The sequence below is a fragment of the Coturnix japonica genome, chromosome 2 (assembly GCF_054131305.1).
Source record: "Coturnix japonica strain WE chromosome 2, WE-NBRP24, whole genome shotgun sequence".
Classification (NCBI taxonomy): domain Eukaryota; kingdom Metazoa; phylum Chordata; class Aves; order Galliformes; family Phasianidae; genus Coturnix; species Coturnix japonica.
The window spans coordinates 101,694,382-101,722,050 of NC_140664.1; the positions used below are offsets into that span (position 1 = coordinate 101,694,382).

General features: G+C 45.1%; 2 protein-coding genes across 11 annotated transcripts in view; one reads left to right on the forward strand and one right to left on the reverse strand.

Annotated features, from left to right (window-relative positions):
- Positions 1 to 441: 441 nt before the first annotated feature.
- On the reverse strand, positions 442 to 26,464 carry LOC107309258 (uncharacterized). Of its 7 annotated transcripts, none has more exons than XR_014942940.1 (3): positions 25,902 to 26,451; positions 10,342 to 10,481; positions 1,729 to 2,044 (listed from the first exon to the last, which is right to left on the reverse strand). XR_014942940.1 is itself a non-coding variant. In XM_085538307.1 (3 exons), exons 1-2 carry the CDS (start codon positions 26,417 to 26,419, stop codon positions 12,267 to 12,269), a joined length of 630 nt encoding a protein of 209 aa, XP_085394433.1. In that variant the 5' UTR covers positions 26,420 to 26,464; the 3' UTR covers positions 10,354 to 10,481; positions 12,245 to 12,266. The 7 variants fall into 7 exon arrangements, 4 of the variants coding, with proteins under 4 accessions (XP_085394431.1, XP_032298469.2, XP_085394432.1 ...); XM_085538307.1 differs by lacking the exon at positions 1,729 to 2,044 and adding an exon at positions 12,245 to 12,378 and having other exon boundaries at positions 10,354 to 10,481; positions 25,902 to 26,464; XR_014942939.1 differs by lacking the exons at positions 1,729 to 2,044; positions 10,342 to 10,481 and adding exons at positions 12,245 to 12,375; positions 14,751 to 14,916 and having other exon boundaries at positions 25,902 to 26,462.
- The window catches only part of SNRK (SNF related kinase), a 29,726-nt gene continuing 27,870 nt past the window's right edge, over positions 25,814 to 27,669 (forward strand). For 2 of the 4 annotated variants that reach the window (XM_085538289.1, XM_085538292.1), the window contains exon 1: positions 25,814 to 26,040. The gene's annotated coding sequence lies outside the window, so the exon portion shown is untranslated. Of the gene's footprint in view, positions 26,041 to 26,325; positions 26,587 to 27,669 lie in introns of those variants that run through there. The other 2 variants (XM_085538291.1, XM_085538290.1) reach the window with 2 other exon arrangements.

A 27,669-nucleotide genomic window follows, 5' to 3' on the forward strand; every position in this document is an offset into this window, starting at 1 on the left:
TCAGGGGAGGGGCAGCTGGGGATCAGGGACAGGGACTGCACTAGAAGTCACTGGGCATGGAACGGGCTGCACAGGGCAGTGGGTATGGCCCCAAGTGCTGGAGATCAGGGAGTGTTTGGACAGCACTGTCAGACACTGTGTTTGGGTTTTGGGTGGTGCCATGTGGAGCCATCGCTGGACTCAGTGATCCTTGTGGGTCCCTTCCAAATCTGAATATTCTATAACTGAGATTCTATGATGCTAAGAGAAGATCTTAAACTCCACAGTGTGCAATACCTTCTTCCATGGAGGTATTCGTCTCAAGATGAAACAATATATATGCAAATGTACATTAATACATAAAACCTGAAATAAGACATTAATATCTACACTGTGATGCACCAATCTGGGCCTACTTACATTGACACAGATGGAGTGAATTATTGGAGGAGAAAATGCACATCTGCTAAATGTTATTGTTTAATTAAGCCATTAGCGACCGAAAGACAAGAACCTTTAAATTATAGCATCTTACATTCGTCTCAGCCTGTGGTACTTAGATGGTTCCCACAGCACAATGCAGCGTGCTGCATTCTTCACTGCTATTGCTGTCAGGACCCCCTGTGAGGCAGGAAAAAGAGCCTTTGCCCCTGCAGACGAGGAGCTGAGCTGCTCAGCCATCAGCTCCATTGGAAATCTGAAAAGCAGCGCTGGTCTGAAGTTCACATCCAACTGGGAATCCCTGCAGGACCTCAGGTAAATTATGGCCTGCAGGTGAGCATCTGCACCCAGTGCCCGTATCTGGCAGTGGCCATGTGCCCCAGCTGCGGAGCAGTGAGCACACGGCTGCTACCTGCCTGCCGAGTTCTGTGCACCCGGCCTAAGAAATTGGCAATAATCCTTTATTACAGCTGCAGGCTCTCCCTGGAAATCTTATTCTCCTGTTCAATTTTACAGTGAATAAATTTCCAAGCCGCAGGGAAACTTCTTGTGACAGGGGACAAAATGTCTCCACGAGGCACCTTAACGATGAATTTATTACAACACGGAGGGGGAGATGCATGACCTTGTCTTCCCAGGGGAAAGAGACAGCTGCCACCCCAAGGGCTCAGGGAGAGCCATGCGCTCACTCTGTGCTGCCCATCCTCACAACGTCCTCACCTTCAGAAGCAATGCTGCAATTTGGCAACCCTCGCTGCCAGCCCAAACCGCATCCTGCACAGCCCTCCTCCTCATCCACTGAGGTGCCAAAATGGAGGTTGGGTATCTTCCCTTCTTCATGTCTTGTTATTTCTGTAATAACATTTGGATCCTCTGTCCAAATTTTCCAGCGGTCTAGAGAGCTTAGAGATATTAACCGTCCAGAAGCAGCACAAAGCCAGGCGTCCATAAAGAAGAACCCATTTAGCGGCTTTAGCATGGAAGAGGTGAATGAGATTAGCTCTTATCTATGCACAGGAATCCAGGCTTCATTAGTTCTGCTGCCCAGGCAATGCCCGGCCGCTGTTGTGATGGCAGGTATTAGGGTCATGAGCAGTGCCATAAATAGCCAATTTAGCTTTTATGTGCCATTTGTACCAGCTCTGCCAACAAAGTGTCACATGGTAAATACAAGTAAGAAATGCTTTCAGCTTTAAAAATAGAAATGTTTTTCACTCTGTATGCTGCAGGAGGAAGGCCTGACTCCGCTCTCACTTATGCAGGCAGAAAACAAAATTAGCTATAGAGGAACGAATGGAGATGCATAGGTCGCTCTGAAAGTAATGCCTCCTATTTATTTCCATGGAAGCTACAACTGACACAAAGAGCACAGTAATGCTATTTAATAGAGCAGATGCTTAGCTACAAAATACTATTTTTCCAACACACTCGCTGCCATTAGCTATGCATTTTCACCAGCAATGAATAAGAGCCTGCATGCTACATTTGTCAAAACCTGCACCAGTGGAGGCGACCCACTGTGGAGATGCACCACCCACTGCCTCCCTGTGCTCACATCCACTGGTTGGTCTCCATAAACATTCAGCAAGCACTGATGAATGTCAATAGGTGCCATGTTTTCCATCTGGAAAAAAAAAAAATCTATTTCACCCCTTTGCTTCAGACACAATTCCACGTCAGATGCCGTTCTGTCAGACTCCCCCTCTGTTGCCACGTGTTGTCACACGGCAAAAACTTGTAATGGAATGTTGGCAGGAAGGTTCAGCTCCACTGCCTTACCGCCACCGACTGCCTCTGACATCAGGAGCCAACGTAATAAAACAGGAGGCATTGCTCTTGGAGCAGCCCCCATACTTCTATAGAAAATGGCGCCAGTGGGAGCCGAAATGGCCTTTTCAATGTTAAGCTTCTTCATATCAATACAGTGCAAAACCTTTTTTTAATGCAATGCAATAATCTTTTAGGATTGTTGAAATTATACTCCTGCTCCTTGAATCAGAGCCGATGTCTTTCAGTAACGAGTGCAGGTGCACCTCCAAGTGGAAAATCAGTCTGAATGAAAAATGAAGAACTAGAGAATCGTAGGCAGAGCACATGGGAACGCCCCAGGGTGCAGCAGGAAGGGAGCCATAGGAGCCCTGAGGAAAGCAGCAGCTCCAAGGCACTAATCCTTTTCCCCTGGAACTGGATCCCAATGCTCTGCCGTCTGAGGTGGCTGTCAATTGGAAACTAACCCAAAGCGGTGCCACTATCCCAGAGTGATGTATTAAATAATTGAAAAATGAATAATTAAATTAAAAGAGGATTATTTCCCACAAGCAAGAAAGCAAAAAAAATAAAATTGCTGCCTGCAGGACAATGGGCCACAGCAAGGCTTAAGTTTCTACAGCTGTCAACAGCCAGCAGCAAGAGACTGTGGACAACAGCCATGGTGGGCAGGAAAGACCCCCATACTGCACTGATGTTCTGGCTCCCATGTTTATCCCTAAGTTGTGTTTTTCTGATTGCTGAAGAAGGAGGAAGCAGATCAGGAAATACAGGACATGCCCTTGTTCCTGAATGTAAGCCTTGGGGTGCGGGGAAGCTGTTTATACACCAACACAAAAGGAAGGATTTACACAGAGCAGTCCCCTTGGCTCACGGGTAGCTGCTATACATATTTGTAGGATACATTTCTATGTTTAGTCCTTTGCATTTATTTCGCTGCTGGCTGTAAGGAGATGGGCACGCGAGCTTTGTTCTGGCACTCTGTAAGAACAGTATTTATGTCGCTATAATTTTTTCCCTAAGATTTATGTATCTGAGCAGATGACACATTGCAAGAGTCTGCATTTCTCATGAACTATAATTAAAAATGAACAACTCTCTGCATAGGATAACAATACCATAATATACTTGCTCTCCTCACAGAAATTTAAACAAGGCAACGTGCTGGGTGAAAAATGATCCTGCATTTAACCCTCACTTATTTCTCCAAGCAGCCAGAGTCCTGTGGCATAGTACTGAAGCCTCAGCCAAAACCCTGTGTTGTCCCACTCTTTGTGCCTCACAGATCTGGAAGGCCTCTTTTTCTCTTGTACTTCTGACAGCCCTCTTTAACCCTCCTTAGAACTCTCTTCACCCCAACACCAGCAGTGGTTATGAAAGGCCAGGGTGATTTTGTTGAGAACTGTAGCATTTCCCCTAAGCTTATCTTTTCACCTCTCTGAACAGAAACTTCACAATCCCCAGCAGTGTCATTCGTGGCTGTGACAGTCCAGTCACCAGTGGGATGCCTATGATTGAGTCATAGGATCCAGAAGGACGTGCAGCATTGTGAGGGGTGAAGCTGAAACTCTGTTACTCCCCCTTCCTCCCTCTGCTCCATAGTCATCATCATTTAAACCTGAAAACCATGACCTGGAGTTTCGATAGTACAGCAAAATGCCCTCCTGCCATGAAGCCTGCCCAGCACAACCCAGCAAGGCATTCTTGTCCCACTTTGCTGTCTCCAGCTCCAGCCATGGCAGGCCCAGCTGCTTAAGGGACGCTCTGACACGAGCCATATGGCAGCAGTCCCCAAGGGATGACCTTCCTGCTCCCAGTGGTCCCAGTGCTGTTTGCAGCCTGTGGGAGGAAGGCACTGATCTGGGATTGGGGAGGAGGGAATTCAGCTTGGGTTCTTTGGAGAGGTATTTGCTTTACCTTGCTTGTCAGGAAGGTTTTGCAAAGGTGTATCAGTTCCTATGGTTTAATCAGCCAGCACTGGATATTTTCGTCTTCAAAGCCCTGTGGGTCTGGCCAGCTGGAGCCTCCTCCCATCAACCAGAGGGCAATAGAAGGAGTGGTGGCAGAGAACAAAGCCTCAGTGCTCACTGCTGTGAAACGACAACACAAGGCCTCAGTGTTCACTTCTGTGAAATACGGACACAAGGCCTCCATGCTTATTGCCATGAAACATGGACACAAAGCCTCCGTGCTCATTCCAGCCCAACCCCAACACCAGAGCACCAGTGCTGGGCCAAGCCAAGTTCCTGCTGCCCTTGTGACCTATCCTGGAAACAAGTGGGTGCTGATAGAAAGGGAACCAGCTAGTGGGACTGACACAGAGCATACCCCCTCCTAGTACTCTAAAAATGAGAAATCCCTTTCTGTGCCCAATGCTTCTCCTAATGATTTAAGCATTAAGTCATGATTTTGGCTTGTGACATTTGCATTGTGAAGGACTGAGTTGAAGAAAGGAAATGCTTTGAAGATCTTAATCAGGATTTCCCTCCTAACACGCATTTCCGTCCCTGCTGCGGCAGGACCGAGAAGGACGCTCTGCTTACATCCAAACTGCACTTCCAGTGCCAAAGGTCACCAGGAATGGAGGACATTTGAGACAGATATTAGCCAGAGTAGACAAAAAAAGTCCTATATCCTGAGAGCAACAAGGTTTCTGGTGGGTTGCTCAGTGTCGGTGGAAGATCAATACATTCAGTCTTGATTTCAAAGCCATTGAATTACACAGGGGCTTCTCTTTCCATTCCAGGGGGTTGGATCAGGTCCTCTGGGAGCACATACTGTCAGAAACAAGAGTGGCCATATGGACCTGAGCTCAAATTGTGTCATAAGAGCATACGGCAATGTTTTGTGCAGGCACTGGGAGAACTACTCACCATATGCTATTGATCCTCCCTTCTACCTTGTGGAAATGCTTTATATACTGTACGGCAGTGGTAAAATTTACCCAAGGAATTTAATAAACAGTATCACGGCAAAGGCAGCGTGCAAACTTTACACTACTTGCAGATTAAAAGTCATCAACTCCCTAGTGATTTCTTCCTGCACGTATCAAAGAAGTCCAAGCGTGGATAAATTTAACACAGATGATTCTCAATTTTGCTTCTGGAAAACATTGCCCTGGCAGATCTCAGAGTCAAGCTATACATCTGTCACTCCCTCCAGTCAAGTCCTTGGGAATCTGTATTTATAGTTCTAGGTTTTGTACAGTTAGAGCCTGTGCCAAAGCCTACTGCAGTCAATGGAAATCTTGGGAAAAAAAAGCCTTAGAAATGTTTTAGAAAAGCACCGTTTTGACTAGAAAATGTTCAGATGTTGGAATATGTACCAAAAAAATACATTTATATCAAAAACACTTTTTAAACATTTCAAGTGAAAACCTATGCAGCAGTAGGCTTCCTACAGCAGATTGAGTGATCAGCTGTGGATGTGTGCTCCAGAAACTGCTTGGGACAGAGAGATTACTTGAACAAAATGCGTTACCTGCTGTGCACAACACCCAGTGCTCCTTGAGCTCTTCAGTCCCTGAATATCTGATTAAGGCAAGCTCCAATCCCACTTTAGCCTACCTTCATGTTAAACAAACACCAGCCTGTAGCTTTGTTGTCTGCCCTTACCAGTCACTAAGGAGTCGGGGTGGTATGCACATTAATAAGTGAGGTTTTTCTCCCTTTCTCATTTTGCAGAGAACAATAGCATTTCCTGCAGAAATTCTTGGACGAGCACAATCTTCCTCAGGGATTCCACTGCAACATACCAGCATTTTTTAGTATGACAGCAAAAATGTCAATGTATCTTTAGTCCTGGGCTTTGTCAGCTTTGTTAGAGATCCTCATTCCCTTGAAATCTGGCATGGAGGAGTCCAGAACATCTGATCTGTAGGTCAGAGATGCAGGTAGCACCAATATGGTGTGGAAAAAAAAAAACAAACGAAAACCCAACAGGATAATAAATGGAGGAATGAAAAATATACATCACAATTTTAAACTCTTGGAACAACTGGAGTAGATGCTAAGAAGTCTTATAGGCAACTTCAAAACAACTTCATTTCCAGCTGAGATGCCCAAGAGAAAAAATGTGCTGGAAGCCATTTAAAAGGTTAAACGGAGAATCTGTACATAGAATCGGAGAATCTCACCCTCATGCTGCCTCTTTAGGAATTTCCTTACAAGTTGTATGCAGCTTCAGCTCTTCTTCATGATACTGGTGCTGTACACTTGCTCATTTCACAGTGCCACCCCTGAAGTTCTCCTGTATTTGTGTCAATATACACAAAAGCAACAATTCCCAAATGTCTGTGTGCTCTCTCTCTCTCTATAGCAAGCAAATAGCCTTCCCACTGCAACCAGCACTGCAACCACTCTGATAAGTGTGAAATCCCACTGTTTTCAGCATAGAAAAAGTGGGAATTAAAATGGGGAATCCTATAGTTCCTTAGCAAATAGCTGTCTCCGTGCAATGTTTGCATGTTGTGCCATGTGCTGGCCCTTCACACTCAGCAAATGGCACCGACGTTTATGGAAAGCCCTTCGTGAAGTTAGAGGGAGGAAAACCCAGCAATAATAACAAGAGCTTGGCACCGCTTTAGTCCCATCTGAGCCCTGTTTTGATACGGTGGGCACTGCCAAGGCTCTGCCTGCCTGCTCTGCACAGACACGAATGGCAGCCTTTGATTCCCGGGTGGCACTGGCTCCAGCCCTTTGCTGTGGCTTTGAGACACAAGTGCATTGTAAGGGCCTGGCTGCAGTTCTTAGGAATACCAGAACTCAGGGCTCTTGGAGCAGCTGCATCTTTATCCTCAGCATCTGAAAACCACTTGTATTATTAAAGTGGAAGATTTCAGAATCGGCATTTCCCCGTAACCACAGGTATTTTAAATATTTAGCAAAATAAGATAGCATTCTAGAATGGTTCTTGTGGATCCCGGGCAGCTCTTAGACAGGAGGCAAAAACCCAGAGTCAGCTCTGTGAGAGGTTAGAACTGGAAGCTGTTCCTCCCCTGTCTCAGACTGGACACAGACGCCATGCTCCCTAAACCACAAGGAGTCCTCAACAAGCGTCCTCCTTAAAACTTTTCATTTACTTCCACGCAAAATGCTGCCAGACTCATAACCCACTTGGGGTTCATAATGCAAAGTGGGAAATAATTGTCTGGGGAAGTGGCTGGCTGGTGAAGCTCCACTGGTGTGAATAACCAGCATGATTACAGGGGAAGGCGGCTGCCTGGCAGTGGTAATGGGATGCTGAGCCTTTAACTATTAGATCAAAGTGCGAATGTGTCCCACAGTGGTGCTGATTCATGTTCTTGGATGTCCTATGGAAAACGTACAGCTCATTCCAGCTCCCTAACTCATCAGAACCATTGAAACAAAGGCGCTGGAGCCCCTCACAGACTGAGATGCCTCTGTTGGTCCTACTAGATTCCCATCCACACCTTTGGAAACCTGATCTTAGGTGGCTCCGCCAGAAGGGCCGCTGTTACAGATGACATATGCTGTCTCAGTTTTTGGCCAAGGACGGAGAAAGCAAGAAGATGAGAATCTGATTTTAGCACTCTTGTCAATTATTTATTCATGAATGCTGATTTATTCATCAAGATGTCTGCCTTCAGCTGTGATTTAACAGCTTTGCTAAACATGGTGTTTCATTTAAGTAACAAGGAACTTCACTCTGGTCCTTCATTTATCTAATAAAGACCAGCAGGGGTCCTTATTTAATAAGAACTGCAAATGGACTGATCTAGCCTTAATAGACAACGCTAATAGGATAGATTAATTTCCTCCACTGCAGGAGCAAACACTAGGACAATCATTATGAAAAAGCCAGGCTAACTGATTGTCATCTCCAAGCCTTCATATCTATTTAGGTGGTCATGTTACAGTAACAAACAATTTAATCTATACAAAAGACAGATAACAGACAGGGGAAACGAAAGCCCTATAGACCTCCCTGGCCCATAAATGTCTGCCACTTGATTGCCCAAAACTTTGTGGAATCACAGTCAAAGAACTCAGCTCTCCCTCCCAGTTCTATATTCATACTGAACATAAAGTAATTCATTTATTGGCCAGAGATGATATATCACAACTATCCCCTACTTAGATAAAAAAAAAAAGCATTTCTACATTCACCCAACGATGAATCATCAGGACTTTCCACAGAGCAATGGCAACATGCTGCAATGAAGACTTGCTGTAGTGTTGGATATGGCACAGCAAGCCTGAATCATGACAAGAAATTCCTAGTCCAAGCAAATTCACTCTTTAAATTGAAGAGCTCCTGCTAGATGTTGCCCTTGCATGATAGAAGGGGTAATGTTGTCCTGGCAGCTCCAAAAGGGCAGAATCAATAGGGGACAGCGTGCCTAGAAAATACTTCCAGAGCTAATAGGAAATTAAAAACAATAAGGAAGATCATCTGATTTTGAGCACGTCACCATGAACTAGCCTAGGAACAAAGTATGCACTGACAGTGAGTGCACACAACAATTTGCTACGTATTTTGCATGCCTTTTTAAGTGCTGGTGTTTTTCTTCTTAGCATTTTTTTCCCCAAAAACCTGGCATTTTACCACGACAGCTTTACAGTGAGACACCGGTCCAACGTGCTGACATTGACTAACAAGGCATAGCAACAACCCAGCCCTTTCACATACTTTATGAGCACAGTGTGTTACTGTTAAGCAATATTTGAAGAAATATAAGGCGAAACAGTTCCCAGGAAGATCTGGATTCTCTCTTCATGCAGCCACAGGAATATATGACTGAAGAATAAATGCCAATAACGCTGCCGATGGGTCACCTTGCTAGGGAAAGGCTGTGAGACCAGAGCTAAGAAATGCCACACAGAAGACTGTTGTCCTTGCTCTTTGCTGTTAGTTTGCTCTACTTTTGTGCTGGCGGGAGTGGTTTGGTAGTGCTGAGCAGCGTGGTAGGGCGAGAAATGTGCTCGTTTGGCTCCTAGTGAAGAGTGAGCAGTTGCGATTCTCACTCAGGAAAAAGTTGAGCCAATGACGTGCATTAAATGGGGCTGAGGAGGGCAGCACATGCTTCTGGGACCACTCTAAATGCCAAAGCAATGGCCCATTGGAACAATCAAAGGTCTCCACATTTCCCAAATAAAACAGTGCAAAATCTCTGGGAATGGAAAGATAAAGGACTCAGCTCAGTCTCTGCTGACATATAACCCTTCCTTGCTGCTTTGCGATGCTTGTGCCTTATGCAATTTGCTCAGCTTCCTCCATCCCCCCCTCGCCTCACTCAGAGATGGAAATATTCTGCTGGCTTGTGTGCTGCAGCAGCTGCTCCTCTTGACATTTCTGCTGCGGGCTGGGATACAGACCCTAGCAATGAGCACTAATGAAATAGCTAATATAACCCTTCCTCTCCTTTCCCAATATTTCATGTGAAATAGATATTCTAATTTAAGCAATTGTTCCTCTGAGAAGTCTTCCAAGGTTAGCAGAGGTTCAAAAATAGTTTGAAATAGCAACAACCAAACCAAGAGTGCTTCAGGCTTTAATTTTCTTCCAACAATTTCTGCTGTTTATTATGAAGGAGTGTGAAGGCAAATGTTATTTCCAGCAGGTATCCTGCAGGGAATGTTGGACTACTATTAGTTATTTGCTCCCACCCTCTAGATTTCCAGGATGTAGCACAATAGGACAGTGTGATTTTTGGCCCATGGAGTGCATTTGCGGCTCAAAATGTTTCAGGGAGGAAATGTCCTCACAGAAATGAATTGTGATGCATTTATGTGACAGAAGACCCAATCTGAGGCTTCATCTGTTGAAGAGAGAAACAGAGTGCTGTTTTCTGGATGGGAAAATGAATACGGTGATGGCAATCTGAAAAGAGGCTTACACTTGGCAGGCAATTTCTCTAATGGGTCTGCAAGAGCTGCTCATTAGGAGTGTGTTAATCACAACCAGTGACCACCAAAGTCTCTGTGAAGATGGCCTCCATTAGTTCCCATCACAATGTGAAAATACACAGTCCCTGCAAACATCCAGGTTGCTTCAAGCTTCACTGAGGTCACTGGCTAACAAAACAATCAGCATCACATTAAGCAAACGTGACAAAATAAGAACAAAGCTGAGTGCCAGTCAGTGAGGTCTGGGAACAGATGTCTATCTCCAATTACCCCTTTTGTTCACTACCTGAAGAAGCCTGGGACACTCGGATAGCAGAAATTGCAACTGCAGCCAGGTCTGCTCTCAGCGGTGACACATCCAGTTTGAGCTCTGGTTGTATTGTGCAATAATTTCTTTAGGGAAAGGCATGTCACAGTTATAATTAGCTGGGGAAAAAAAAAGAGAAAAAATAAAAAAGATAATTAATTGACATACACACTTCATCTCCAAAACTAGAAAGTTTTCATTCCTGGCACTGGGAAGAGATGGCAGCCAGCTTATCCCAGGTCATTTTACAGCCCTATTAATCACCTGCGTTTGCTCCAGTGGAAGACATGCTTCACCTCATGCCTGCATACATCTTCTTGCCCCGATTCTAGCATAGCCTGCAGGGAGTTTAATGCAGGCAAGTTGCATCATGCAGATTGCAGAGGCACACAACAACGTTGCTTGGCCAGCTCCACTAATATCATCGTGCTGCATACTGACGCTGCCTTTTATGCATGTATGTATTTCTGATCCCAGGAACAGCTTTCCTACCACTAACTCAACGAGCAGAATAATGATGAGATGTAAGATTTAACCCATGGTGAGCATTTCTCAATGCATGCAGCCCTGGTGGAAGCTTGCTGCTAGGTTGCCACAGACCAGTCTTCAAGGCTGGATTGCCATAGACCTGTTTTCCACCACTGGCCTTTTTCTGTAGGCTGATGTCCTCTATCCATACAACTAAACCAGGGTCTGGAATCACGAGTAAGAATGTATCTATCTTGGACATGAAATGTCTTACTCTAAATCAGGGGTTGCAGCAATGAATATGCAGGTGTCACAAACCCCTAAACAGAAGTGAGGTACAGCCCCATGGATCCCACAGACTCTCCCCAAATAGTCACTGTCTCAGCTTCCTCCCTGAAACCCATATTTCCCTCAAGAACCAGTATTGATTCCTCAGGCTCAGCCCATAGATTATAAATATCCCTCATCTCCCACATTCCAGTTATCATTTTGTGAGAAATCTGAGGAAACACAGAGATGCAGCTAGATTTTATGTAGTTCTAAAACAGCTCATTAAAAACTAACTGAACAGAAATGCTCCCCAGGCCCCATCCCTTGCTGAAACATGGCTTTCCTCAGTCTGTTGCTGCTCTGCTTAGGCGTCCCTGGGCATCCACTTGTGGCAAGGAAGGCAAACAGACAGTTCAAGGCACATGTGCTGTAGCTACATCCCTTGATACAGAGCCAGTCCAGCCCCTTCCCCACATGCTCAAGCTTTCCCGTGCATCTCCTTCCAGCTTCCCTCAGGAGACCTTTTAAACCCTCTATTATCACCTCTTCATCTTTGCCCATTTGCTGGCAGCTCTACAGACCTCCTGGAAATACAGTACTGGTTTGCATTAGGAGGTCAGTGGAACAACACAGAGCACACCATTCAATAGTAGCAAACCAGAAAGCCTTGCCACATTAGGAGATGCTGCAGTTGTAAATCTCTGCAGTGCATTTATATGGCTGTGCATCTCATATTGGATTTTAGGGGCCAGCCTCACAGCAGGGAAGCAACTATTTTCTCTCTCTATACTCCTGATAAGAGACCACTGATAGAAATCTCTTTGGGACTTTTGCCAAGGGAAAAACAATAGCCTGTACAAGCATATCAGCTCGAATGGGTGTAACCTATTGTGTGTCATCTGCTTCCCAAATCCTGATGGAGTAGTGGAGCTGGTCAAGAGCACCAGAACCCAGCATACGTGGAGAGAAGAAAGAAGTGGATCTGGTTTTCCTTGATAAAAATACATTGTTTTCCCACTGGGGAGGATGGAGCTATGGAGATAGTGTTGTGATCAGCAGCTGAAGTTCAGAGCAGATCACTCCTGGCAGCTGAAGAGAGCTCCATGAGCATATGAATGCTCTCACCATAAACCCACTAACTCACCGGAACAATTTTGTTGTTGTCTTTAAGCACCAGGTTTCGCTCTGTCACAAACTGAGCAGTACATGATCCTGAAGGTCAGGCTGTGGGCCGGCCAACATGTCAGACAACCAGCACATCTGGTCTCCCCAGCACTGCTGGAGGTGGAAGAAACTTCAGAAATGGGAATGAGGGTAAATGAAGTCAGGCCCATTTCCCATATACCAAGGTTGTTATTTGCGAGACTTTCCTCAAAAGCAAAGGCATGAAGAAAGAAGGGGAAAGTCGCGTATTCTTAAAGCTGAGAAAGCTTAAGTTTTATTGCGATGGGAGAAAAAACATTCTGTGCTTTGAGCATCCTGCAAGATAACACTGTTCTATACGCCAACTACAGACCATCAACATAATTTGTTATTGTAGCGTTTTGCTCCAACAGTGCTTGTCCATCCTCTTCCAGCTCCAGCTGTAAAGAAATTCTTTTTTTCATATGCAATCAAAGCACATTTCATTTTGCTTATGTAGCAGCAGAACACTCCTCAATTTTACAATGAACTTTCGCTGGTTCAAACAAAACTCCAAATTTGCAACTGCTCATTGTGAATGATTGAACCATATTTCTTCCTTTGTCAGTTGCTGCAAATCAGTCATTATGAAATCAGAAATTCAATGTAAAACATAGTATTGTACACTATGGGAAATGTTCCACCACCAGCAAAGCATACAGAATTGGTTTAATCTGATTTTATTTTCTAAGTGTCTTTTTCTTTCTTCTTTTAGTCTCGGGCATGAATTGTATTCAAGTGTATATCTTGTATCTTTACTGCTTGGAACTGTAAAGAAACAGCAGCTCCAGTGTGGAAACTGAAGCCAAAGGTCAGCCTGCCTAACTTTGGGATACGGGCCAGGTCTTGTCTATGTTTTTCTGTCTCTCCTGATATCACTCTCATTTTGGTGCCAGGAATTAGGATACTCATCTTCTCTAGGTAAACATCAATTTCTAAAAAGGGGAATATAATTGCACAGAAGAGGCTATGACATGCCTTGGGATTAGTGAATGCCTCCTAATTGAGCTCCAGTGAAAGCGGCAGTTCTGGCATTATTTTTATTCACCTTGTGGAAAATTATTGGAGCATATTTCATATAATTAGGATCAAGAATGGATTTGGCATCACTTCCAGCAAATGCCCCTGAACACTAATCTGGTTTATTTGGCACCGCTGCCAAAGCTTCTCTTGTGGGGAATACAATGACAACAATTAACCTGGCAGTGCAGAACAGGAATGGGAAGTAGGAAGCTGTGTTGTCTTTTATCCTCACGTAGAGTGAATCATGGCCTTGTGCAACAACAGAGCAGCAGAGTCTTTAATTTCTTTTCTTCTTCTTTTCCTTCTTGAGATATCCTAAGGAGTCTTCTCTCTCTTTTTTCCCATCTAACTCAAAAATCCATGTTTTCCTGCTGTCCAAGAAGTCCTGAACAAATGAGTGCACGGACCTATTTACAGTGGCAAAGTGTTGTAAGATTTCTGGGTCAGATGCAGTGACAATTTATCTACCCGTAGATTTGTTTCCTTTGAAGTAGTGACGAAGCCGGGTGACAGTGCAGTGAGAGGGAGGAAAACCAGCCCTGCACAGTTGGTTTGCAAGGAGGATGTTTAGAAGAGGAGACTTTCACTAGAAGGAAGACAAAGAGATTAGGTATTATCCTGGGAATTTAGATACTGCAAAGCTCAAAGGACTTAGAGAGATTTACAGAAGCATAGGAGAACTTGATAGGAAGGAGGAGCAGAATGAGGACCAGCTGGAGAAAGGACCAAGAAGAGCCCTTCAGGGCGCAGTGTGAGAGGAATCATAGAACTGTTTGAGGTGGAAGGGACCCTTAAAGGCCATCCAGTCCAACTCCCCTGCAATGAACAGGGACACCTACAGCTATATCACATGCTCAGAGCCCCATCCAGCCTGACCTTGAATGTCTCCAGGGACGGGGCATCCATCACTTCTCTGGGTAATGTGTGCCAGTGCCTCATCACCCCACGTGCTCAGGATGCTTTAGGCTTAACCCTAACAAGCACTACCGAGTGGTGAGAAAATTCAAAAGGGGAAATATATATAGCTGCCTCTTGATGGTGAGGTTTGGTTTGTTTGGTTTTGCTAGAAGGATATATTTCTTTTCCCACACCTAAGATCATAAGAAATGCCTACTATTGTGCCTCTGACCCTGGTGGTAGGAAGTTTAGCTTCAGCAGAATCAAGTGTGGTGGATCTGTTTAGGAATACTTCCCAAACCTGCTTTATTGTTTCCGCCACCGGCAAGGTGAGCAAGCAAGCCTGCAGCATCCAGCCTGCAGCTCAGGGAAGGATTTTGCCTAAGCTACTGAGCAGCCTGCAGGCATCAGCAGCATCCTTGGATCATAGGATTTCTATACAAAGTCTCACTTCCTCTGGTGCAGACAGAGAGCCTGCAGCCAAGGAGGAGCAAGTTAGAGGGGCTGAGGAAAATGCAAGTAGTGTGACGTGCAGGGGCTTGGATTACCTATGAAGGCTGCAGGCCTACTGCAGTGAACCCAGGCCTGAGGTCCTGGTGGGAGGCACGCCACAAGCAGCTGTAGATCACAGGATCATATTTCAGTCCCATTATTAAAAGTCCTTCAAATCACAATGGGGATGCTGTTAGGTCTACGCCCATCCTTTCCAAAACCCTGGGAAAACAGAAGAGACTGGCAGCCTGTCCTGCACATCAACATCCCCTCCCCACAGCCCCCAAACTGCCTCGAGCAGTGCCAAGGCTAAAAGCCCCTCTTGGAAAGCCTCCTTCCCTTGCTTTGAGCTCCAATCTGTGCTCTGTCCTTTTCTTTGACAGCAGAAAAGGGATGTGGTAAGTAAATCCCGTGCAAGCTGTTCACGTTGAAACCAACAGCTGATCCTGTAAGGTTGCTGCTCCCAGAAAAATTCTCTTTAGGTAGCAGCCTGCAGCAATCAGGCTGACTGGAGATGTAGCCCAAAGTCTATCTTGTTGTGACAGTTCAGCTGCAAGGTAAATGTTTTCCTATCCTGCCCCAAAAAGCTCACATACAAAGCAGAGCGGAACAAAGAGCAGAACAGTCTTTTTAAGCTCAGAGGATCTTTAATTCATCCCTGGCACAAAAATCTTGGATGCCCACTTTCCAACACTGAAGTTCCCAAAGTCTGGCCTGAATCCTTGATGATCTCTCTTGTCAGACATTGCACAGCCCTCTGAACAGTGATGGCTAATACACTGTCTACACTGTAATATTTCATGAGCAGAAAATGGGGTGTCAGCCTTAACCATGATTTTTCTTCTCTCTTTTTTTTTCTTCTAAAAATCCATGCAATAACATTTAGCATGGCTTAAATGTGCACCTCACTTTTTCAGCCACAAATATTTTTCCCTCACGTTAAATTTCAAGTTGAAAAATAGGGATGTTCTCTGTCAGCTCAAACAGAAGTGAAAGATAATAAATCACTGACTTGTAAACTGCTCCTGAGAATCAATAAAATGTAAGCAGCTACAAAACAGAAGGTAGAAATACATTAAATATGAATGATAAGAAAGAAGAATAAGACTGGAAAACGATAAGGCCATGTATTTCGCTACTGGAGACAGATGTGATAGAGGATAGTCCTGGGCTGGTAAAAGAGGTTCTTCACCAAAAAAGTCATCTGACTATGTGTCCCTGTCTGCTCTGTCTCTAATGGAGATAGAATATATCACAAGAGCGTTGACAACTTTTAGGAACTTTACACGTCGCTGATTGCAAATGAAAAGGTAATGCATTCTACACATGTTCTGGCTCTTATCTCTCCTCCAGGGGAAAGCATTAAAGCCTCAGCCCGCCATGGAAAATGTAGTATTCAGACATCTGTGACCAGTGTGTGTAGAGAAGACAAGATAAGGTGCATATCAAACCTACATCTGTGACAGGGGTCCCAGAGCCTCTAGAGACAGATGAATGAATGCATATGAAGACTGACTGAAAACATTCTAATTAAACCTTTGCTTTTCCCAGAAGTATCTTCGGTACATATTCTGTTTTGAAGGAAAAGCTTACCAAGAAGATTTAAACCAACATCCAGTGCTTCTTTTTTGTTATCCTTCCTTTTCTTCAAAGAAATAAATAGCCTATTCTTGAGTAAAAATAATGTGTATACAGCAGTGACTCCCTGGAGAACGTTCAGCTTGCTGGTAGAAGGTAAGAGGTTATGGTTGCAGGATGACATTAGAAGCATGGGCTGTGACAGAGACCTGGATCTTTGGAGAATAACGAGTCCTGAGTGGTACTGGATAGATAAATTGGAGCATAGATAGTTCTTGGGTGAACAGCGGCCTGCCAGTCACCATAATAAGATGGAAATCAGCAGTACCGGGCACGAGCACACACTGGCAGAGTAGAGGAGATGAATAAGGGACAGTTTCAAGGCTTCAGAGCAAGGCTCTTGAGTTTTACTGCTATAAGTACAATCAGCTTTGTATGGCCAGCAATTCATTTTACTGCTTTAGAAACTTAAGAATAAAAAAATGCAAATGCACCTTTGATGTGCTGATTACTTCGGGATGTACGAAGCCATGAACAGTGGCAGTAATGAAATGTCTCCTGGGTGTCTTGGAACGTTGTGAGAGGACCCAGGAGAGGTTCCCTGGGAAACCAGAGATGAGCTCCAAAGCATGTGCAGGCTTGGCCAGCTGACAGGCGCTCTGCTGCGCTCTGAACATGGCTGCTAGACGGTATGCAATTCCGAGAGCAGCTGGTAGGACTAATTGTGAAAAGTCTGAAGGAGGTTGGGATACATTTGTTCCCAGTTGCATGAACGCTCAGAACTCCAGGAGAAAGCAAAGACCTATTGCTGGTTGATCCAAAATAGGGGAGAGGGGTGAATAACGCTTTCAATTAATCTAAGTATTGATCTTAGTCCCAGATTCTGCTGGCCTAAATTCCACCTAAATCCCCATGCCTGCTGTTTCCCATTGGCTGGCACGCCAAAGCTTCTGAGTAATTATTGCAGGGGTCTGAGCAGGGCTCTGAGCACAGAGGCACCTGTGTCTGCCAGTGCTAGGCACTGAGCAGGCAGATTTACGTGGAATTCAGTCCAGAGGAAACAGGGCATTAAGGCAAGGCTGTACATCTAAGGTGCTTGCAAAAGAAGATGCCTACAGACCCCATGTTTGTCCTGCTTCCTTTGAGGCAAGGTAACTTGTCTACCAGCTCTCTTAAAACTTGCTCTTTTTCTGTATTGCATCACCTCCTAGACCCATCCCAAAGTGGGTTTGATCAGAACCAGTAGAATCACAGAATGGATCAACTTGGAAGGGACCTTAAAAACCACCCAGTTCCAACTCCCTGCTCTGGGCAGGGACATCTCCCACTAAATCAGGCTGCCCAGGGCCCCATCCAACTCAGGACCTTGAACACTTCCAGAGATGGGGCAACCTGTTTCAGTGCCTCATAGTCTAGGATTTCTTCCTTATATCTAATCTAAATCTACTCTCTTTCAGTTTAAAGTCATTATCCCTTGCCTTATCACTACAATCCCTGATAGAGTCCCTCTCCAGCTTTCTTGTATGGCCTCTTTAGGTACTGGAACACAGCTATAAATTCTCCTTGGAGCCTTCTCTTCTCTGGGTTGAGCAACCCCAGATCTCTCTGCCTGTCTTCATACAGAATATAAAGAAAAAAACAACCATAACATTTGCTCTCCTTGGCAGCATGATTCCCAAATCTTTGCTGATCCTTTCTCTCTGCCCACAAGAAATGAAGACCTTTGAGAAAGGGCAGAACAGTGGATTTTCCCATGAAATTACATGAGGTGTGACACGCCTGAACTTCTTACCAGTTGCACTTCCCTGAAATTCTACCCTTAGAATAAGATCCTGGATCCCTCAAAGACTGCAAAGCAGTCATAGCAGTATTCGAGACTCTCTCCATGACTCAGCAGTGAGTCCTTCCCGGTGACTTGTAGATCAGATACCCTAAAGAGCAAATATTTGTGGAGTGGGATGTTTGGAGTGGAAAGTGTCTGCCAGGTATGAACTGTCTTGTGAAGTTTTGCCCATATTTAAGAACTGCTGTTCCTGGACTCCCATTTCTTGTTGTGAGATAGGGCAGACAGGTGTGGCTTTAACCCCAGTACAAGTCATAAATGCATTGAGCAGCTAGATTAGCATAATTGCTTGCCTAGTCACCTAGCATGCAAAGTGCAAAAACAAGTATCATAACAGTTTTATTACGTGTACATGCTTGTGTTTCTTTGGGATGCAATAAAACAAACAGGTTGGTAATTTTAAAACAAGCAGTAATAAAAAGCCTAAGCTATTCAGTGAGTCATTTAAAGCAAATGCTGAGAAAATGGTATCTTCAAGAAACTTCTTCCAAGCTGAGCTCCAATTACAGCTTATGGATATGTGAAAGAAAAGATAGGACAGAACGCATTACCAGTCAAAATTGCTTACATTTAGGTTTGCTTTTTTCTTGTTTCGTTATGAAATATACTTCACCACAATTATGCTCAGCAGTATAAAACCATCAGGTGTGATTCCAACTGGAAACGTTCTAAATGGGTGACTGGCTGAGAAATGTCCCCACCCTTGCTTAGTTCCAGCAGCAGATAAGGAATGTACCTCTTAAGGAAGAGTACTTAGTTCTTGAAGATAAGATTGCAGAGTTCCTTTTGAAGAGCTTACATATTAGTGAATTGTGAGTGTTTTAAATACATCTCTAACAATTTACTACAATTCCAGAGATACTGCATAAGATAGTAAGTTCGTTAGTGAAAACAAAAAAGCTAAACCATCTTTGATGTTACAGAAGGATGCACCCAGCTGTTAAATGGAGCAAAATAATCTGTTGGGGTTTGCTCACTTTACAGATGGCACGCTGTGGATGTTCCAGTGAACAATGGGAGCTGTGAGCAAGATGTGACTGAAGTAGTCTGTCAAATCCTCTGATTTATAATAATAGGGTTCCACTGACATGAGGATAAAACACAGCAAAGCATATATTCACCATGAGTAATATAGGCTCACTTAGACGTTACAGTACTATTAAATAAATAGTCTTGATCATTTTCTGAAATACTTCTAGAATGAATGCAGTTGTAGCGCTGTGGCACCAATACCGCTTTGCAGGCAGCTATTAAACAGAGGGAAACAGAATTAAAACCAAAAATCAAAGGGCTCTTTTTTTTCCTTGAGTTTCCAATCTTCCGACTGACGGAGTGAAGGGAGTCGAAATCTCAGACGTTCTCCTGGTTTGAGTCTAAAGAAAGCCTGATTGCAGTTTTCCTCTGGAACACAGAATAACCAGAACAGTGGCTTCTTGGTACAACTTGCTCAGTTTCAGTCCCCAAATAATCCGGTTTCTTTTGCTTTTCTGCAGGATTGTTTGCAAGAAAAGGCTCGGTACAAGAAAATGTCAACATTGTTCAGAGATGTCAGCAACAAATCCACTCCAGCTATAAAATTGCTTCTGCAAGAACACGGAGAAATCCGTGTGTTTATCCTGAAGACAACTCTTTCAAACAAATGTTCTAATTAGGAACCACAACATCCTATTTCTTTTTTAATACTCTAGTTGTAATTGGACAACAAATGTTGTTGAGCAAGAGAATGTCATCGTCTAAACATGGAAATGGAATTTATAAAGTTCTGCATTCAATTACATTTGGGGGTCTGCCTTTCATTTTGAGCTAAACCTGGAGAATCTGAAAAAACATGGCTCCGTTCTTGCTTCTATTTTGTAAACGGTAAGAATGTTAAAGAGCATATCCAGGCTGCCAGTAACAGCACGGAGATGGTCTAAAACATAGCAGACCTCTTGGGTGTTCAAATAGTCATGCACTGTATGAACATGGACAGTTTGCACTGTCTGGGTGCAAAACAGCTGCTATATTATGTGGCAGGTCTTCCAACTCAAAGTTTCTGAAGTCACATTTCTATTCTTTTTTTCCTTCTCTAAGATACATTTGCTGTGAAAATGGTTCTTTCCTTTCTTAATCTCTCGCAGAGACCTCAATTTCTTGCACACCTACTCAGCAAAAGCAAAAGTCATTATAAAAACACCGCTTTTTTTTTCTTTCTTTCCAGCCTGAGTTGAGAAATTCTATACACTCGCTACCAACCCTGTGAATCAGAAATCTGGGAAATTAAAAGCATACCGTTCTTCTCAGTGTACCTAAACAAGACCGAGCACAGAAAGGAAGACCGAGCAAAAAGAAAACCACCCAACAAAGCAGAAGGACTGTCTCCTGAGATTTAACGCACAGGCCAGACTGAAGTTGAGTTGTAGGTGGATACAATTTCCACAGTGCTTGTAGGGAAGCATAGAGCAGGGCTGGAGCTGCTAATTCTTTGGAATGTGCAAAGAGTCTGTTAACACTGGAGAGCTGTGCTGCCTTTCCCTCTTCAGTGCACGGGATGAATTTAATCACGCTGCTTTAACCATTTGCTTTTACTGCACTAGCAGAGGTCATTTTGCACTGCGAACAGATGTGAAGGTGAATACGGCATTCATCAGAACACTTAACCCTCCCTGCAAAAAAAGAAACAGCCAACGAGCCCAAAATGTTTGTTGACATGAATTGGTTTGAAAGGTTTCATTTAAAAACAAAGACGTTGCACTTGTGAAAATGGCACCACTGGCCTTTCAGGTGAACATCAGTTATTCCATGGAAACACACCTTGCTGCGTAAAACATGATTACTGCTGTACTGCTGTTCCATGACTACAATTGCTCTCAAAGGTGCAATTCTCAAGCCTTCCTTCCAAGAAACGGCTTATTTTTGAGTCTGTGACATTACTCTGTTGAGAAGCATTTTTACAGGGCCCCACGTTAAATGGTGCTGTGTTTCACAGGACACTGTACGTGATTGGTTATTCTTCTAAGTGCACGAAAGGAACTATTGCTGTTTAACCAGGAACGTGTATCCCACTTCAGCAGCAAATGTTGGAGTTGAGTAATTTGTCACCTGATCAGAATTCTGATTTTAACACAAATCAATTGTGTACCTTTTATTAACAGCAGCACTCATAACACTGCTATTGTGCACTTCCTACCTTCCAAACCTGTACTTAATAAAGAAATTAAAAGAATCCTTTCTGCCTTTTGTTTTCAGAGAGTCTTTCACCATAGATCTGTTCTTCAGAAGTCTAAGGTCAATTTTTCTAGGCCCTGCCTTCCTTAGGTTCTCCAAGGCCAATGCTGCATTCTTTATTCTTCTACCCTGGAAAGGTGGATGGGAGATTTTCAGTATTTGGTTCATACAAAGACTTTGCCAGCCAGTGTGACACCTTCATGAAGAAACTTAGCATCCTGTTCCACACAAAGGCCTCACAGCCTTTCCCTTTCTCTTGAGTCAAACTCATGACTACTATGAAGTTACACATTAGCACTAAGGACACTTTTCTTCTGGGACTGACTCACATTCTCTTACTCCAGTTCTCCTGGAAGAGTTACTGGGAATCCCTAAATAACTTGGGCTAAGCCCAAAACCATAAGTGAAAAGGAATGCAAATCCTCAACCTTAGAACCACTCCTAACTTTACTATGTTTAATTAGTTTATCACCTAAAACACTAATGGCATGTCCACAGACCTTGTTTCTACCTCCCCTTACAGACTCATATCTTTTTACCCTTTCCAACTGAGGCACTGTGAGGCCGTCTCACACCTGATTTCATTCATGATTCCTATGCTTGGTTTTCTTTGAACACCCTGTTCCTTTCTGAGTGAAGTGGGAGCTTGTGAGCTGCGTCGTCAACTCAGAAGACCTAGATGTGAGACAAGGGTATCAAAGGTACCTACACTACTTCTGTGCCAACCAGAACTCAGAGTTTTGTATTTTTGTTGCAATGGAGGAGAGACTTTTTGTAAAGATCTCTATTGAAGCAGTGGTCTAAGCACTGAGCAGAGGATGGTAATCACTTCATTTGATCTTCTGGCCATTCTGCTGGCACAGCCCTGAGTGTTGCTGGCCACCACAACTGCCGTCTATTGGCTTGAGTTCACCCAACCACATTTGGAACCCCCATGCCCTTCTGCAGATCTGACCCCACCTCAGCAGCCTGCAGGGTGCCAGTCTGTCCCAGGTACCTTCTGTCCTGTCTTAATTTCAAAGTTCCTGTCATCCCATTTCTCCAATTTAAGACCTTCTGAATGGCAGCTCTACCCTTGACTGCACTGACTGATCCCAACAAGCTGCTGTTATCTGCAGACTCTCTGAGAGGGCACTCTGTCATCTCTAGGACAAGGACATTAAACAGGGCAGGTCTTAGGATAGATTATGGTACTCCACTTGCTATTGGCCTCCAGTTAGAAAATAGCCCCTTAACCACTGTCATCTGATGCCTATTATGTGACCAGTTTTTGACACTGTCATGGTTATCCATCTGTCCAGAACACAGCATTCCAATCTGGAGACAAGACTGTGGGAGACGGTGGCAAAAGTCTTCCTAAAATTAAGGTAAATGATATCAGCTGCTCTCCCCTCGTCCACACATCCACTCATTTTATGATAAAAGGTGATCGGGTTGATGAGGCATGATTCAGCCTTGGCAAAGGAATGCTGGCTATTCTTGCTGTGCCCACATGTGTCCCAGGAGGACTACATGGGCTGTGGTGAAGCTGACCAGCCAGTGGTTTCCCTCTGGCTTTTTTTCAAGATGGGTACATCTGCCTTTCTAGAGCTACTGGGGACTTCCCTTAGTGTCCATGACCTTTCAAAGATAAGCACAGCCCAGTAGGGACATCAGGCAGCTCCCTCAGCACCCCCAGACACAACTCAATCAATTCTATGAATTTTTATGCATTGAGTTCTCCGATGTAATCACTGGTTTGATCCTCATTGATTCCTGGCTGTTCTCCTTGTATCCAAAGCACACAGACATAGGAGACTCTGCCAGTAAGTCTGAGGCAAAGCTGGCTTTGAGTAGCACAGTGTTACCTCTTTCCATCGTTACCAGCTCATTTGCCCCATTCGGGAACTGGCCCACATTTTCTTTTTTCAGTCTTTAACTACTGAAGCTGCGGCAGAAGCACGTCTTCTTGTCCTTGAGGTCCCTGCAGATTGCAACTCTAGCTGAGCTCTGATCTCAGAAAATACTGTATGTGATTCCTTTGGACCTCTACAGCAGTTTCTACTTCACCCCAGAAACCTGAGTTCACTGCTCTGATGATAGAAATGTACTAAACTTTCAGATGTAAGCACCGAGACTATTAAGAAATGTAATAGCCGAATGTCCTCCACAACTTTCAGTATAAATTGTACTCTTCTATATCTGTCCAAAGGCAGCTGCTTTGTTCTGCTCTGTCAGGGAAACTGTTAATAATTTAATAATGAAAAGGAATTAATGAGGCCTATGGATTTGAGCCTCACGCTCAGATTATCCGGTGTCTAATGAAGTGTGAATTTTGACTGAAGCTTTTTCCACCCTGAGGGGAAAAAGCCACTCTCATCCATGCGGGTTCTCCTATGACTAATAAAGGGTGAGCTCACAGTGCAGCTTTTGCTCTACAGGGAGTACAGGTAGGGTTACTCTCTAGTACCGAGCCCTCGTTTTATGGCACTTAAGAAAACAGGGAATTCTGGAGAGATCTACCTCTTGAACTCAGATTTGACCAGTTTATTAAGAGTTTGTAGGAAGAAAGGACAGACTGACAAAGACTGGTCCAAAGTCTCACTCACACCGAGACATCCTCAAATTTTTCACTACTTTGCATTTCAAATATCTCACTGAAGAGGCGCAAAATAATTTACATGACGTATTAGCCTAATTTTTGAAGCAGGGGAACTGACGTGATTCACCTTCTGAAAAACACATCCCTTCTCACAATTGCATGTGAATTTACATACTCCACGCTTTTCACAGGTGACTTACACCTTCAGTACCCTACATTAAATCAGGTTCCTTCTAATGTGAGCCAGTAAGGCTCCTGTACAAACAAAAGCTGTCTACCACTTTCTGTCTACAGTAGAAGGCTGGATTTAGCAAAGAGGAATGTTGTCTGGTCTGATTTGTATGCATACGCACCATGAGCAACCTGTTGGATACTCAAGGCCATTGCTGTCACCTTGCTTTGACAACTACACGTGGGCTACGACTGATGGATGAGGTGTGTTTTTGCTGTGGCATAACTAACACATACTAGCTACCTCATAAAACCAACGTGGAGACAAGGCACTGTACTTTTACTGTGAGGTAAACCAGTTGAGGCCAACCAAAATCAGAGCTATGGTGCTGATCTCCCCTAGCTGCAGCTTGTCTGATTTCACAGGCATGTAGCTATCACATTAAATTTTCACTGCAAAAAACCTCACAAAACCAAAACAAGGCTGTGCCGCTGAAGTCAAAGCCCAGTGCAAATGACCGTGTGTGTGATGGGAAATTTATGTTAGGCTGGTGGAGGAATGATGTTGGTCTGATCCCAGCAGCATGCAATGTAGTGTAGGCAGAAATAAAACTGGCTGGAAAAACAGCAAAGTAGCCCTTGCTGAACTGCAGCCTACTACAAGTGCTAGACTCCTTCCAGTCCCTGTCATCTCCTCTTAAGCACTGCGTACAACTTTGACCTTCTCATTCATTCTAGACTCACATATGCATCACTACAAAGAGCCATCCCTTTGAGTAAAAGAACTATTGTATTATACAGCGGTGACTCAAAGCACAGTAACCCACATTAGCAACATCAAGGGCAAGAATATGCACTTTTTCTTTCCTGTGAGTGCATCCTTTTCCACTCACCTGCTATAATGATATGCACATGCACAAATGCAACGAGTGGTTCAGAATCACAGAATTATCAAGGTTGGAAAAGACCTAGAAGATCATCTAGTCCAACCATTACCAATACTTCCCGGCTAAATCATATTCATCAACACAACATCCAGAACATGAGTAGTAAATCTATTCTCTCTCTCCATACACCTTACGCAGTTTCTATGTGAACAGATTTGACTTTGACATGTGCCACTTTAAATCCTTTCCCTTCCCTGGCTATTTGAAGAGTTTCTTTCCATGACCTCTGGAAGGAAGTCTTAACTTATCCCTGATACAGGTTTGCTCGTAACCCTTATAGGAGCTACACTGCACTAAATGAGCTCGTGTTGCCCTCTGAAATACCCGCATAGTCGCACCCAGGCCTATTTCCCCCTGCTAGGCCCAGTGGCTCCCCTTCCCTCACTACTCTTACTACCCATCACCACACAGATGGCACACAGGGCAGCTGAGGGGCGCTGACCTCAAGGGCTTTGCCTTCTCCTCAGCCTTCGCATGGTTATCACCAGGTTCCCTTCTTCTGGCCGTTTCCACGACTCATGTTTAGAACAGGACGCCAGAGATGGCCAGAAAGGGAATTCTCAGACACCAGCAGCACCCCTTACACCACTCTTACACCCTCCCGCCCGTCTCCCCTTCCCCCTCAGGCGCCCTCCCTCAGCCCTCCCTCCTTCCCTCGGGCTGCCGTGACGCCGATCTCCCCGCCTTCCCTGGGCGCAGGCGCGGTGCTCGCTCCTCACAGGCTCGCTCTGGTGCCCCTACGCCCCGCCCCGTCCCCCCGCACTCAGCTTTCCGCGATCCGCCGTTGTTGTCAGTCTCGTTCCGGAGCCGCCGCAGCTGCGGGGCCCTGCTGAGCTGAGCGGAGCGTCCGTCATCCCGCCGGCTGCGGGGCGACACTTACCGCCGCCGTCTGTCCGTCCTCCCCGAGCTCCGCGGCCCGGCCGAGCTGCCCGCTGCCGTGTCCGCACCTTTATCTCCCGTCCCCGCGGGCGCTGCCCATGCAGAGGGCGGCGCGGGGCGCGGCGGCCCGAGGAGACGCCGTAAGTTGCCGGGCTGCGCTCGGGCTGGGCTGCGGGGATGGGGCCGGTGCGGCGGGATACGGCGGGTCCTTCTCCCTCCCGTCCCTCCCTCCGCCCTTTCGCTCCTCCTATGGCGGCTGGGCCCTCGGAGACGTGCGGCGGGGGCCCCGAAGGTCGTCGTTGCGGCGGGGCTGCGGGATTGGGCTGGAAGGGGAGGGCCTTCACCGCGGGGCCCCGGCAGGCTGTGCCCTCCGTCCCCTCCGTGCTCTGCCCTCCCGGTGCCCGCGGGGTCACCCCTCCTGCCGTCACCGCCTCGTGTTTTCTGTATCTCGCGGGGGGAAATAAGGAGCCGTTCTAAAGCCCGTCCGGTGTCGGGGTGTCTGGGGGGATGACGGTGCATCTCGCCCCTCGGAACCGGGTGCGAAGCCAACAGGTTTGTGCAGAATGCGAGCTGGCGTCTTGTGCCGGGAGCTGGAGTGAGAAGGCACGAGTATCCCGCGTTCCGTGTATTGCTTTTGTCAGCGCATCTATCGCATTGAGTGTGCCGCCTTGGGGTTGGTTAAGTAGGTGAGTCCCGGAGAGATGGCTGTGCCGGCTGCTGGGTGCCCGGTGGCATCCAGCTGCAACTCTGCTGCTTCAATGTACTTGTACAGATGTGTGCGGTGTATTGAAGGGCTCGGGGGTAGCTGAAGGACAGCTGCGTGTGATGTGTTTGTCTTCATAAGCCGGCTGGTTAAAGTGGTGAGGACATCCGCTAGGGAAAAGCTAGCGTTGGCCCGAGGACAGTTGGAGACAAATGTGACCTATTTTTGCCTTGGATATTTTTATTGGGAAGCGATGCTGGAACACCTGTGAAGGAGAAAGCTTTACGTGGGATATAGAAATTAACAAACAAAAAAACAAGCAAAAAACCCACATCTCTGTGCTTTTGCTTATGCACACACTGTTTCTGTGCCTTTTTTTTTGCCGATCATCTTGCTTTCAAGTGCTGGTTTTGAGCAGATATGCAAAGAAGTGGTTTCCTCAATGGTACCATTGCAGTTTCTGGAGCAGCTGAATTGTGTTGTGTGACTTTGAGCCGTCTAGTATGAATGAATTGCAGGCAAATCTGCTTACTCCTGCCCTCTGTAGTGCAGTCACTACTTAGTCATATAGGCTGCTCTTTGGAGTTGTTTATTGTGAATATATTTAGATCTTCAGGCTCTTGGGATGGACCGGTTTAATGAATCTCAGCAAAATGAAATCTGTATGAAAGTGTTTGCGAGCGAATGATGCTTATACTCGAATTAGGCAGTTTTTGCAAGGCATGCATCATTAAGAACTGGGTTAATGAGTGTTTCTTTTTTTAAGTAGCTGTAAGTACATCACAGAAAGTGGGAATTCAGGTGACGATTGTTTTGGTGCAGTCGCTTTTGCTTGGAAAGAAGGAACGTGAAACAAGCTTAGAAGAATTAATGATCATTGCTAACCAGTGCCATTGAATTTTGCCTTGTGACATGCTGTAAGGTCAATTTGAATAGACTAGTGCTTGCCCTTTAACTTGGTGCCTGAAAAATCCAAATTTGGGAACGTAATAGGAGGTAAGGGGTGGAGAGTCGGCTTGTGTCTTGCTTTTATCTTGAATATTCAGAATGGCCACGAAAGGGGTAG

Excerpts from the sequence above, each read along its gene's own strand:
- LOC107309258 (XM_085538307.1), bottom strand. The coding sequence starts at position 26,419 with ATGCACCGTCATCCCCCCAGACACCCCGACACCGGACGGGCTTTAGAA. Across the intron at positions 12,379-25,901 it reads AGGACGGACAGACGGCGGCG|CAGTGCTGGGGAGACCAGAT; the intron begins GTAAGTGTCGCC and ends TTCCACCTCCAG.